The sequence below is a fragment of the Microcaecilia unicolor genome, chromosome 6 (assembly GCF_901765095.1).
Source record: "Microcaecilia unicolor chromosome 6, aMicUni1.1, whole genome shotgun sequence".
Classification (NCBI taxonomy): Eukaryota; Metazoa; Chordata; class Amphibia; order Gymnophiona; family Siphonopidae; genus Microcaecilia; species Microcaecilia unicolor.
This window is the reverse complement of record NC_044036.1, coordinates 144,111,183-144,123,275: the sequence shown is the minus strand read 5'-3', so window position 1 is coordinate 144,123,275 and position 12,093 is coordinate 144,111,183. Positions and strand designations below refer to the sequence as shown.

Genomic DNA, 12,093 nt, shown 5'->3' with positions numbered 1-12,093 from the left:
TTACTTGCGACTGGGAGAGAAATTATTTATTTTAAATTCAACACAATTAAAACTACCAAGCAGTTTAGTAAGGGTCTCAAATTACACAATTTTTGTTGCTCTTTTTTAATCTTATAAACAAATTTTCTGTACATGCAAATTCATTGAAACAGTCTGTAATGTTTGCACACATGCTCGGAGTTCCTTTAAGGTGGCAGAACAGTGTATCCTGCTCTGGATGAATTTTATTTACAGAAATAGTAAAAGAAAAAAAATAGTTTAAATGTCGATCCTTATAAAATCTGCTGATACAAGTTTGATATTACAGTGAAACCAAATATTTTGCAAACCATTTACGGACCGAAGGTGGTCCCACAGTAAATATAAATGGTGAAGCACTGTATAGAAAAGTACGCACAGCTAAGTAAGATTACAAAACGCAGCGTGATAAAAATACTTTTCATATTGGCAATTGGTTTTGTGGTTCAGTTAAAACAGCCTATGCATACTAGTTGTGCAACTATGTTTAGTAAGCCTCTGGGCATTTAAAAGCCTTATGTAAAAGGTAACAAGTAAAAAACCAATACAATCATAATTCCAAAAAAGCTCTGCTTCATAATATTGCCTTGAATGATCAGGACGGGTGACATTTAAGTACATAAGTGTTGCCATACTGGGAAAGACCAAAGGTCCATCGAGCCCAGCATCATGTTTCCAACAGTGGCCAATCCAGGTCACAAATACCTGGCAAGATCCCAAAAAAAGTACAAAACATTTTATGCTGCTTATCCCAGAAATAAGCACTTCATGTCCAGTTCAAACAGAGTTCTGACACCCAAAGCATTTAAAATCATTAACACAAAGACTGTATTTTTTATCTTATATATGTACAAAAAGCTTGCCACATTTAACGAGGCAGGAATTTCTACCTCACTGGTAGATTTTGTCTTTTATTTACAAATAATCAGGCACTGCAACTATACAGTAGTCACTGATAAGAGGGAGTTGTAAACTCTTGTCCCATCGGGAGATTTTGTGCCATGGGTCAACAGTTCTTGGATGGTCATCCAGTTATCAAAGATTTTTTTATTCCTTTTCTTCATCATTTTTTTGTGACTGAGATCTATTATATTCATCTCTCGCTTGTCTTCCGTACCTTGCTGCTCTTTCAAGCAATCCAACCTGCTCTGGATCATAAACTCGCGCCGTCTCCGCTGCTCTGTGGCCCGGCGCACATGCTGCTTTCGCTCTTCCTTGCTCCAGTAGCGGCCCATCTTCATCTCGCTGGCTGCATCGTCGTCTGTGGTCATGCCGCTGCGCTCTTCCTTGATTCTCAGGGCTCGTTCTCTCAGCAGACGGTCTCTTACTGGCCTTTTGGTGATGTAACGGGTCCCATCGCTCCTTACTTTCACTTTCCATTCCATTCGAGGTTCCAGCGAGTTGGAAGCATTCAGATCTTTGCATGTACTAACTAGACTCATTTGACTCTGAGCATACTCCACTGCAGATTTTTGCTGAATCAGCTGCATATAGCTTTGATAGTGTTGGGCGTGGGCGGGGATATGGGCATGCTTATAAGGAGAATGATGGTAAGGGGTCATAAAAGTAGCAGCAGCTTTGAGAGCATTTTTGCTTGCTTCTGTCTTTCCCTTTTCCTGGCATTCTATTGGTTTGCTAAGGCCAGACTCTTTAGCAGAAGGATGTTTGGCAGGACTAGGTTCCCGATTCTCAGGATTAGGGGGTATACCTGCCTGGGAGGGACTATAGACCAGCTGAGCACTGGCTGCCCCCTCATTGCTCGGGCAGTTAATAGCTTCTGCTGTTCTGCGCAGAGAATTATCTGGGGACATTTCCAGAGTCAGAGGTGTGCTACGGCAGCTTTCGCCGGTATTGTAGGCGCTTGAGCTGTCCTTGTCCGATTTCTCTGGCAGTTCGGTAATGTCTGAGAGTTCGTGCCTGCGAACATCAATACTCGTATTATAGTTACGGAACCCACTGTTGTGCAACATCCATGACTCTCTGTATTGTTCTTTCAGTTGTTGCATTTTGTGAGCCCTGACGATGTTCAGGCATTCCAGTTCAATACTTCGAAGCTCGTCGTTCAACATTTCTAACTCACGGTCAACGCTCTCCTGGTCACTTTTTTGAGTTTCCATGGGGTTATTCCGGAAGTACAAGCTGTCCTGATTGGTACTCTTCACTTGGCATTTCAGCTCCAATAGTTCGCGAAATCTCTCACACTCATCCACTGGGATGCCGAGGAAATCCGCATCCATGCAGTCGGCTGAGATAAAAGACTCGTTGCTGAACTGCAGATCTCCACTCTCCATTGTGTCCTGGCTATACATCAGCTTTTTCTGGCTTCCCAGTGTGTTGGAGGAAGTGGTGTGATCATCAGCTATATTCTCCTGCTCCGAGCTTTCGTCGTTTCGTGTGCTCTCGTCTGTGCGCCCAACGCCGCTGTCCTTCTCATGTTGGTTAGACAGAATTGTGGCTGTATCTGTTGTACCCCCATCTTCTTCGAGTTTTTTCTAAGAGTAAATAAAGAAAAGGTTCTATTTTGAAAGTGAAGTGGGAACAAAATGGCAATGAAGGAAAGGCAGGGTGAAAGTTTAGCCACAATTTCATGATTATAAGTTATGAAGAATACTCTGCATTTGGCTTTGAAGGACCCCAAAATCATACTTTCAATTTTATATGAGAAATATTTAACACAGTAATGAAGACGTGGGTGGACTTTGTTCAGGGCTGGTGTTGGGGAGGGGGGCAAACAGGGCAGCTGCCCTGGGTCCCACAGCTCCAGGGGCCCCACTGTCCAGGCATCTTTTCCCCTTCTCCCTACCACATTCTGCCTCCTCCTCCCTTCCCGATCTATTTAAAAAAATTTATTTCCCTTTTCAGAGTGGCCATATTGAGGCAGCCACTCTCACAAGCTGCCTGCGGCTGCCCCGAAGCTTTCCCTCTCTGCTATGATCTGCCACCCTCCCCCGGACACAATTTCCTGTTTCCACCTTGGCGGATCGCTGCAGAGAGGGAAAGCTTCAGGACAGCCGGAGGCAGCTTGTGAAGATGGCTGCTGCGCCTGAGCTCCTCCGAGAAGGGAAATAACAATTTTAAAGAAGACCGCAAAGTGAAAGGAAGGGAGGGAGGGAGACAGACTGTGGTGGGGAGAAGGGGAAGAGATGCCTGGACCGCATAGTAACAATGCAGGTGGGGAGATTGGGAGGAGGGGGATCAGGGGCCCCCCTCCTTAATTTTTGCCCTGGGCACCACCATGTCTAAAACTGATCCTGACTTTGTTTTAAATTACACTCGGACACTGGTCCCTAAACCTGGTCCTGAAGGTACCCCAGCCAGTCTTTCTCATGGATATTCATTGTAGATATTCTTAAACTCTGACTGGCTGGGGTGCCTCCAGGACCAGGTTTAGGAACCACTGCCTTAGACCAAACTAAACCTGATGAATTTGCATGATGTTTCTACCTGGCTGTTAGAGTTTCATTAAAGTAATCAGGAAAGTACCTAGTCCATATCAGGAGACCTAATAGGACAGAGCATATTGACAACCTAGTGTCAGCAAATCCTGTTACCTGCTGAAGCATGCTTGCGGTAAATTGCATTGCTTGATGGTGCTGCTCTTCCAGCATGTCCATGTGCAGATCGTCAAGGAAATCGTTTCTGTCATCATCCATCCATCCCTCATCCAGCTGTGTGACAGTGAAGCAGACAAAATCTTGTCAAAGGAACAAAGCCTGAAGCCAACAGACAATCATAAGTTATCTTGTTCCTTTAGTTAAGGAGCAACCCAGGAGAGCTGGCTGATGTCTCAGGGAAAGAATCCTGAATACTTGGGGCTGGGGGGGGGGGGGGGGGGGGGGGAGAGGGTTGGGGAGGGATCCAATTTCTTTTCACCTCAATACTAAGAGTTCAGAATACAAACATATGTATTTTGGGCCTTTTGACATTGTAAGCTAGTCCAAGATGGAACTGCAAAACATGGAAAGAAAGAAAGAACCACATTAAAATTTGGGGAGGGGTCTCAGGTGTTCTTTACATGTATCCATCAAAGAGCTGAAGGGTTTTTACTAAACCATTCTTCTCATGAAGAACGCCTTGAGATCGATATTCAAAGCAATTTAACTGGCCAGAAATGGTTCTTGGCTGATTAAATCGTCTGTTCAGGTCTAATCGCTAATTTCCAGCAGCACTTAACCGGTTAGTACGGCTGAAAATAACTGGTTAGTGCCGAACTGAAAACCGGCTATTTTGGGGGTGTTCTGGGGGCGGAGTTGGCACTCGGCTGCTGAAGTGCCAATATGCAGCATTTAACCAGCTGGGTTAACCGCATCAATAGAACCGCAGTAACCCATAGCCGGTTAAGTGCTATTGCATTTAACTGGCTCTGGAAACCCAGAAATTCAATGCCAGTGCCCGGACACGTTTCACCATGGAAATTCTGGGTTTAACATTGGCTGCAGGCAGCTAAGTGCCAATCGCCGCCGGCTGAACATCAGGCCCCAGAAATTTCCATGCAGTACTTTATTTATTTATTTGTTGCATTTGTATCCCACATTTTCCCACCAATTTGCAGACTCAATGTGGCTTACATTATGCTGTAATGGCGATTGCCATTTCCGGATAGAGAATTACAAGTCGTCTTGCATTAAGGCGCATAAATGGTAAAGTAGAATACAAAGTGGTATTTGCAATGAAGTTCTTAATGGTAGAGTGAATTATAAAATAGATTTGATAATCAACTATAGAACGTTCATTTCCGGCATGGGAAATAAAGTGGTAATGCGTATTGTGTAGCTTTCATTGGTAGCAACGCAGGTTATCAGCCTAGTGTAAACAGAATGGTTTTGTCTAGTTCATGTAAAGTCTAGTTATCTAGCATTTAGGATGAATCATTATGGTATGCCTTCTTGAAGAGGTTGGTTTTCAGAAGTTTTCAGAAAATTGTTAGATCGTGCATTGTTTTTATGGCCTTTGGTAGTCCGTTCCAAAGTTGCGCGCTGATGTAGGAGAAGCTGGATGCATATGTGGACAAGTCCTTTGCAGCTGGGGTAGTGGAGATTCAAGAATGTTCGTGCTGATCTTTTTGTGTTCCTAGTTGGCAGGTCTATGAGGTCTGATATATAAGCCGGGGCTTCACCGTGAATAATTTTGTGGACTAGGGTGCAAACTCGGAATCTACACTTGTCTTTGACTGGACACTTGTCTATAGATTGTACACCTGTCTTTTAGATTGTAAGCTCCTTGAGCAGGGACTGTCCTTCTATGTTTGAATTGTACAGCGCTGCGTAACCCTGGTAGCGCTTTAGAAATGTTAAATAGTAGTAGTAGTAGTAGTAGAATGCAATTCGTTTTTTTAGTGGGAGCCAGTGTAGTTTTTCTCTTAGGGGTTTGGCGCTTTCGTATTTCGTTTTTCCAAATATGAGTCTGGCTGCTGTGTTTTGGGCAGTTTGGAGTTTCTTAATGATTTGTTCTTTGCATCCAGCACAGATGGCATTGCAGTAATCTAGGTGGCATAGCACCATTTCACAACTCAACCCAAACCCCTTCCTAGATGTCATTTTTAAAGGCACATCAGATTGTCACACCAACGCCTAAGTAAAACTGTAAAGACCACTGTCACTCCATAGGCTGGACTTATGCTCACAAACAGGGTCCTTCTGCCAGATCATTCTATCATCATCTGGGCAGAAATTATAGAACTGTACAAATGAGAATATTAGAGAGTTTATAGGATTAACTTTGCAAATCCCCAAAACAGCCAAACCACTGAGTTCAATCTTGCAGACTCTTTTGCCAGAGGTTTGCATTCTTTAGTTGCACATTTTTTAAAGGTGTCTTAAAAAAACCAAGGGGCCCTTTTACTAAGCTGTGGTAAAAAGTGGCTTGTGTTAGTTTTCGCGTGTGAAATTGGCGCGCGCTGGGCCCTTTTTTTTTTTTTTTACTGTGGCTGGGAAAAGGCCTTTTAAAAAATGGGGCAGTAAATGGCCGTGCACTAATATTACTATTTACTGCTTGAGCTCTTACCGCCATCTAGAATTTTCTGTTGTACATATGTTCTTTTCAAAATCCAATAAAGATACTTGGACACAAGACTTTAATTGATTAGAATTTTGTCATGTTCAAGATTCCCTAAGGGGCCCTTTTACTAAGCTGCATAGGTGCCTGCTCACGCCCAAAGTGCGCCAATTCAGAAATACCACCCGGCTACCACGTGGCTTGGCTGGTAATTTCATTTTTTACGCATGCCCACTACGCACTCCGGAAAATATATTTTATTTTCCGGTGTGCGGTGCTAACAGGGCAGTAATCGGCATTGTATGCATGCTGATGATTAGCGCCTGATTAATGCGTGATATCTTACTGCTAAGTCAATGGGTGGTGGTAAGGTCTGAGGCCCAAAATGGACACGCCAATTTTCATTTTGCCGCATGTCCATTTTCGGCCCCCCCAAAAAAGAGGCCTTTTTTGAGGGTGCGCTGAAAAACGGACCTGTGCGTGCCCAATACACGCGTCTATACCAGAGTAGGCTGCTTTTTGGCACACCTTAGTAAAAGGACCCCTAAGAGAAGACAGGATTTAGCTCTCTTTCCAGCAATTCCTTCTCGTAGGGGGTCCTTTTACAAAGGTACGCTGAAAAATGGCTTGCGGTAGTGTAGGCCTGGGTTTTGAGCGCACACCGATCCATTTTTTAGCGCGCCTGTAAAAAAGGCCTCTTTTTTTTTTTGCTGAAAATGGACATGCGGCTCAATGAAAATTGCCATGCGTCCATTATTGCCGCGCGTCCATTTTGGGTCTGAGACCTTACCGCCAGCCAGTCACCTAGTGGTAAAGACTCACGCAGTAACTGGGCGGTAACGAGCTATGCACACCAAATGCCATTTGGCGTGCGTCTGTTACGCATGCCCAAATATTAGGCGCACGTATCGGACACACCAAAATTGAAATTACCGCAAGAGCCACGTGGTAGTCAGGCTGTAACTCCAGTTTGGAGCATGTTGGGCGCGCATAGACGCTTACGCGGCTTAGTAAAAGGGCCCCTTAATTTCTTAACTTCAGAGGTAAATTTACCTGAATTTCTGGCCTGGCAACAAGTAAAGAGATGTTCTTGCTGTCTTCCCGTGTAAGAAGGGCTACTGCTTCTTCCCGGTTTTGTACTTCGATACCATTAATCTGAAAAGTCAATTTGCAATGAAGAAAGTTACTCTGGAGTATAAAGAAAGAAATTCAACTTAAAATAGCATTTTGGGATCATGCGATGAGACGTGAATACAATTCCTGGCTCAAGTCTTTTGCTCCCAGGGCCAGAAGGGGCTAGGGATGCAGCAGACACTGGGGTGGGGGAGCCATTATGCAATGCTGACACCTAGTGGCCAGATTTGGGTCCATGACTACCGAGTTTTTATAAACAGCCCAGGTGCAGGGCCCTGGTCAAGGTCTGTCACTGCAAGGACTGAACTAAAATAAGGTGGAAATGGGATATAAACCGGGGAGAAAGATCCCTGGTTAGTGGCAAATGAAGATTTTATGGTACTAGATCCTGGTATTGGTTCCAGCATAGGTAGAAGTCCAAAGGAGCGAGAGGATATTATTGGGTCATGAATAAACATATTGGGGCCAATATTCAGACCGCAGGGTCAGCTGGGCTACTTCTCGTGGTCGGCAGCGAACACGGAAACTCAACTATCTTGGCTGAATATTAGCGCTTAGCCTGGTCATCGGCTATGTCGAACAACATATCCAGTTAGTGCCAATATTCATTGGCTGACCGGCTAAGTTTTGCAGCCAGTTAGACCTGTATAAATGCTGGTACCCAAGTTAGGGGCACTGAGGCCAGACAGACCTGTATAACTTAGCTGGACGGCCGATGAATATCAGTTTATCCAGCTATGTGCATAGCAGCCCCCCAAAAATCTCAGTAAATTCAATGCCAGTTGCCGGATATGGCTTGTACACATGGCTGATCAAACTTAGAGAAACGTACCTGGATAATACGGTCTCCCTCCCGGATGCGACCATCCTTAGCAGCAATGCTGTTTGGATCAATCTAGTAAGGAAAAGTATTTTACAGTACTGTTAATGTTGATCCTGCTCAACAATGACAACATTGCCGATCTGCATACAGTGGAACAAATGACATGTTCTGGCGTTACCAGAACCTCCAGTATAAAACTTGCACATGGGACTTCCCAGAAAAAGAACACAGTTAAGAACACAAGAAAAGCAATGCTACTGAGGTCCATTGAGCCCAACCTCCCATCTCCGACAACGGCCAAGTCACTAGTACCTAGCAGGTCCCAAAAGGTACATCTATTTCCCACTGTTAATTTCCAGCAATGAACAATGGCTCATCCACATCTACCTGGATAATTAAAGTTTTATTGGCTTCTCTTCCAGGAACTTGCCCAATTCTCTTTTGAATCCTGCTACATGGGTCGCTTTGACAACATCCTCTGGCAACAGATTCCACAGCTTAATCACATGTAGTCAAGTCAACGGTCTATTGCGATCTGGCCTGATAGACAGTGAAATGGTCTAACCAACTTTTTGCTCACATCACATCTGTAACTAGGGACCCATGAGGGCAAGTTAAATTATTTGTCTTTCTCTAACCAAAAAGGGATTCCCCTATGGCACACACCAGGAATGAAGTCTGACTGACTAGGTGAGTCTTATGTTCTTATCTGCCATTATATTCCAAAAGAAAAATGTGTTAACTTTGGGGTCCATTTACTGAGGCATGCCGAAAAATGGCCTGCGCTAGTGTAGATGCATGTTTTGGACGCGCGCAGGTCCATTTTTCAACTCGACTGCCTAAAAGGCCTTTATTTTAGCCAAAAATGGATGTGTGGCAAAATAAAAATTGGCGTAAGTCCATTTTGGGTCTGAGACTTTACCGTCACCCATTGACTTAGCGGTAAAGTCTCACGTGTTAACTGGGCCGTAATCATCAGTGCGCATACATTGCCGATTACCGCCCAGTTAGCGCAGCACGCCAGAAATGTTCCAGCAAATGTATTGGACGCACGTTAAAATTTGAATTACCACCTGGGGCACGCGGTAGCTGGGCGGTAATTCTAATTTGATGTGCGTTGTAAGCACGTAGATGTCTACGCGCCTTAATAAAAAGGCCCCCCTTATTGTGTTGGTACAACCATGTACGTAACTGTTAGAGCAGGTTGGTATACGGGCGAGACTGGAATAGTGTAGGGTTTAAACTGTTCACAATTTAGAAAAGGACACCCCCTCCCACCAAGTACCTCGCTTATGTAAATTCCTGTCTCGTCTTCGTCATCCGTTCTGTAACACACAGTGAGGCCAAGCTTGTCCTGGCTGTTCATTCTGTACAGATTCACTTCCTAGACAAAAGAAAGGCAACATTAAAAAAAAATGAGCTATCGGGAGGTTATGAGACCAATTTTTCAAAAGCAATGAAAATATTTTATTTAAGTGATATATAGAGGGCCTCTTTTCATTTTCCTTGGTTGTATAGGTTAACTTGCTAAGCTAAAAGTGATTATGCATCAGGGGATCAATAACCAGGGCATTTTTGACCCTGCAGTCAATATAAAGTCATTTTGAAAATAGTCCTGCTGCTGATCTATTAAAAGAAAAATTACCTGTGGTTCACACAGCAAATACTAGCATGCTCGAAAAGGTATTATTTCAGTAACTGCCTGAACCCACTTTCACACCAGTTCTGCCACAATACAGAAACTACAGCTCAGAGGCTTTTTTTTCAACATATATTTATGAGTGGCCTCACTTCCGAGCACTGAATAAAAGCAGGCTTGAATGCAGAATGCAAGGGACAATCGGTCTGTTCAACCACTGTTACAATCCTGGTTTCAGATACTAATTTGAGCCTTGCTGTATCTATAAACCACTTGATAAACAGAAGGAATGCAAATTGAGACATCTCTGCCTGATGCAACACCAATAGCCTGTAGCATTCTGATGCAGTTCCAGGGAACACAGGCAACATTCAGTGGTGTTTATAGCTAGGGACAATGTTAACAAGCTGCCAGGGGAGGCTGCCAAGGGGTGGTTATAATTATTGCTTTTAATTAGGTCTAAGGTCTGGTGAAAGGAATCACTGGAGGTGGGATCAACTAAAATATACCTTTACGTACAAGATCGCTCAGATACTAAAGGGAGAATTCTATGATTTCCAGCTCACATCTTTATTAGATCTAGAAGAACTATTAACAATTCTCTTTCTAGCTTTCCTTCTGCCAAAGGTTGCGGGAGATTGAAAATTCATGAATGATTGTTGGTTTATCAAGCCCCTAAATTTTGGCAAGAATTCTCATTCTGTTTCGATCAATCTGACTCCTATGTTTTATTTAGGAGACATCTTAAGACTTACCTTTTCCAGAAGTTTGTTTTATCTAATAATTTGACTTATTTTTTACTATTTAATTTTCATGTTAGAATTCCTGGGAGATTGTCCTTGTTCCTTAGTGGATATTGAGAACTGCTTAGAACTCTGTGGTTATACAAATACAATAAGAATAGCCATACTGGGTCAGACCGATAGTCCATCTAGCCCAGTATCCTGTTTCCAACAGTGGCCAAGCCAGGCCATTCTTATGTTCTTACTGTCACCAATTAAGTAAAACAAATGTAGAGGAGTGTGGTAGCTGTGTTAGTCCACTCTTAAGGTTATCAATAGAAATCAAACAAAAAAAAACATGGAAAAGAAAATAAGATGATACCTTTTTTATTGGACATAACTTAATACATTTCTTGATTAGCTTTCGAAGGTTGCCCTTCTTCGTCAGATCGGAAATAAGCAAATGTGCTAGCTGACAGTGTATATAAGTGAAAACATTCAAGCATTACTATGACAGTCTGACAGGGTGGGAAGATGGGGGTGAGTAGGAGGTGTGCATGGGGACATCAAAGCATATCATTGATATTCTAACAGGATGGGTGTGGATAGGTGAGGGGTGGGGTGATCAACAGAGACATATATGTAAAACAAATGTAAAATCAAAGGTGCTTCAATTTTTAAATAATATGAGCAAAGCTGAAAGTTTTCTCCATGACAATCAAATAATTCTAAAGGCTATGTAGCAATGGTTTACAAAACTCATGAGGCTTGAACTTGATTAAAACAAAAATGGCTACAGTAATTCTACTTATTTACTTGTAGATCTTTCCAAGAATGAGCTGGGAATGTTTATCATTTCTTTCTGGATATTTATTTATTTGCTGCATTTGTACCCCACATTTTCCCACCTATTTGCAGGCTCAATGTGGCTTACATTATGTTGCAAAGGCATCACTATTAACAGAGTAAGAAGTTTGGCATAATGTTAGATTAATGTATAAGAATTCAGGTAAATAGGGTCAGTAGAATGATAATACATAACATATAATTGAGAGCAGGTTAAGATATAATAATCAATGATGATAATATGATTATTATAATCGAATTAGAGGGATTAGTCTTAGTTGGTTCTGGTATAGATTGGAATCAAGTCATTAAGGAGGATTCTTGACCTGTTACCAGCTCATAATGAGTTTAATGGCTGTCATTAAATTTTGGACAAGTAGCCTTCAATTGAGATTCAGAGCACAGAGCACACACAGACCTACTGAAGCCCAGAAAGCTGATTTGATATTTTTCTTGCTGCTTTCGACATTCCCATTATGATAAATGAAATGAGTGCCTTTGTGGTCTGTTAGACCACATTTATCCAGGGGTAAACAAAAAAAGCTAGCCAGTCAAGCCTTTGTAATCGCATCGACTCATCCATTCATCTTAGTCTCCAGGATCTACACAGGATTATTTAAGGCTTTTTAAGACCCACTAGCAACTCACGGACAGTTTTCTAATGCTCTACTGCCTATGTCACTGAGGGGCCCTTTTACAAAGGCGTGCAGATATCTACACGTGTCCAACGTGCCTCAAATTTGCACTACCGACCAGCTACCACGTGCCCCGTGTGGTAATTCCATTTTTGGCGTGTGCACAAAACACGCGGTAGAAAATATTTTCTATTTTCTACCATGTGGCGCTTACTTGGCAGTAATCGGCAGTTGATGCAATTTGAACGCTTACCGCCCGGTTAGCGCGTGAGACTTACTGCT

General features: G+C 42.9%; 1 protein-coding gene across 2 annotated transcripts in view; it reads right to left on the bottom strand.

Moving 5' to 3' along the window:
• Window positions 1-707: 707 nt before the first annotated feature.
• Window positions 708-12,093, bottom strand: part of PDZRN3 (PDZ domain containing ring finger 3) — a 321,334-nt gene continuing 309,948 nt past the window's right edge. For both annotated transcript variants that reach the window (XM_030206096.1, XM_030206095.1), the window contains 5 exons: window positions 9,255-9,353; window positions 7,979-8,041; window positions 7,066-7,167; window positions 3,570-3,686; window positions 708-2,510 (listed from right to left, as the gene is read on the bottom strand). In XM_030206096.1, the coding sequence (XP_030061956.1) occupies window positions 957-2,510; window positions 3,570-3,686; window positions 7,066-7,167; window positions 7,979-8,041; window positions 9,255-9,353 (1,935 nt within the window). In that variant the 3' untranslated portion in view covers window positions 708-956. The remainder of the gene's footprint in view (window positions 2,511-3,569; window positions 3,687-7,065; window positions 7,168-7,978; window positions 8,042-9,254; window positions 9,354-12,093) is intronic.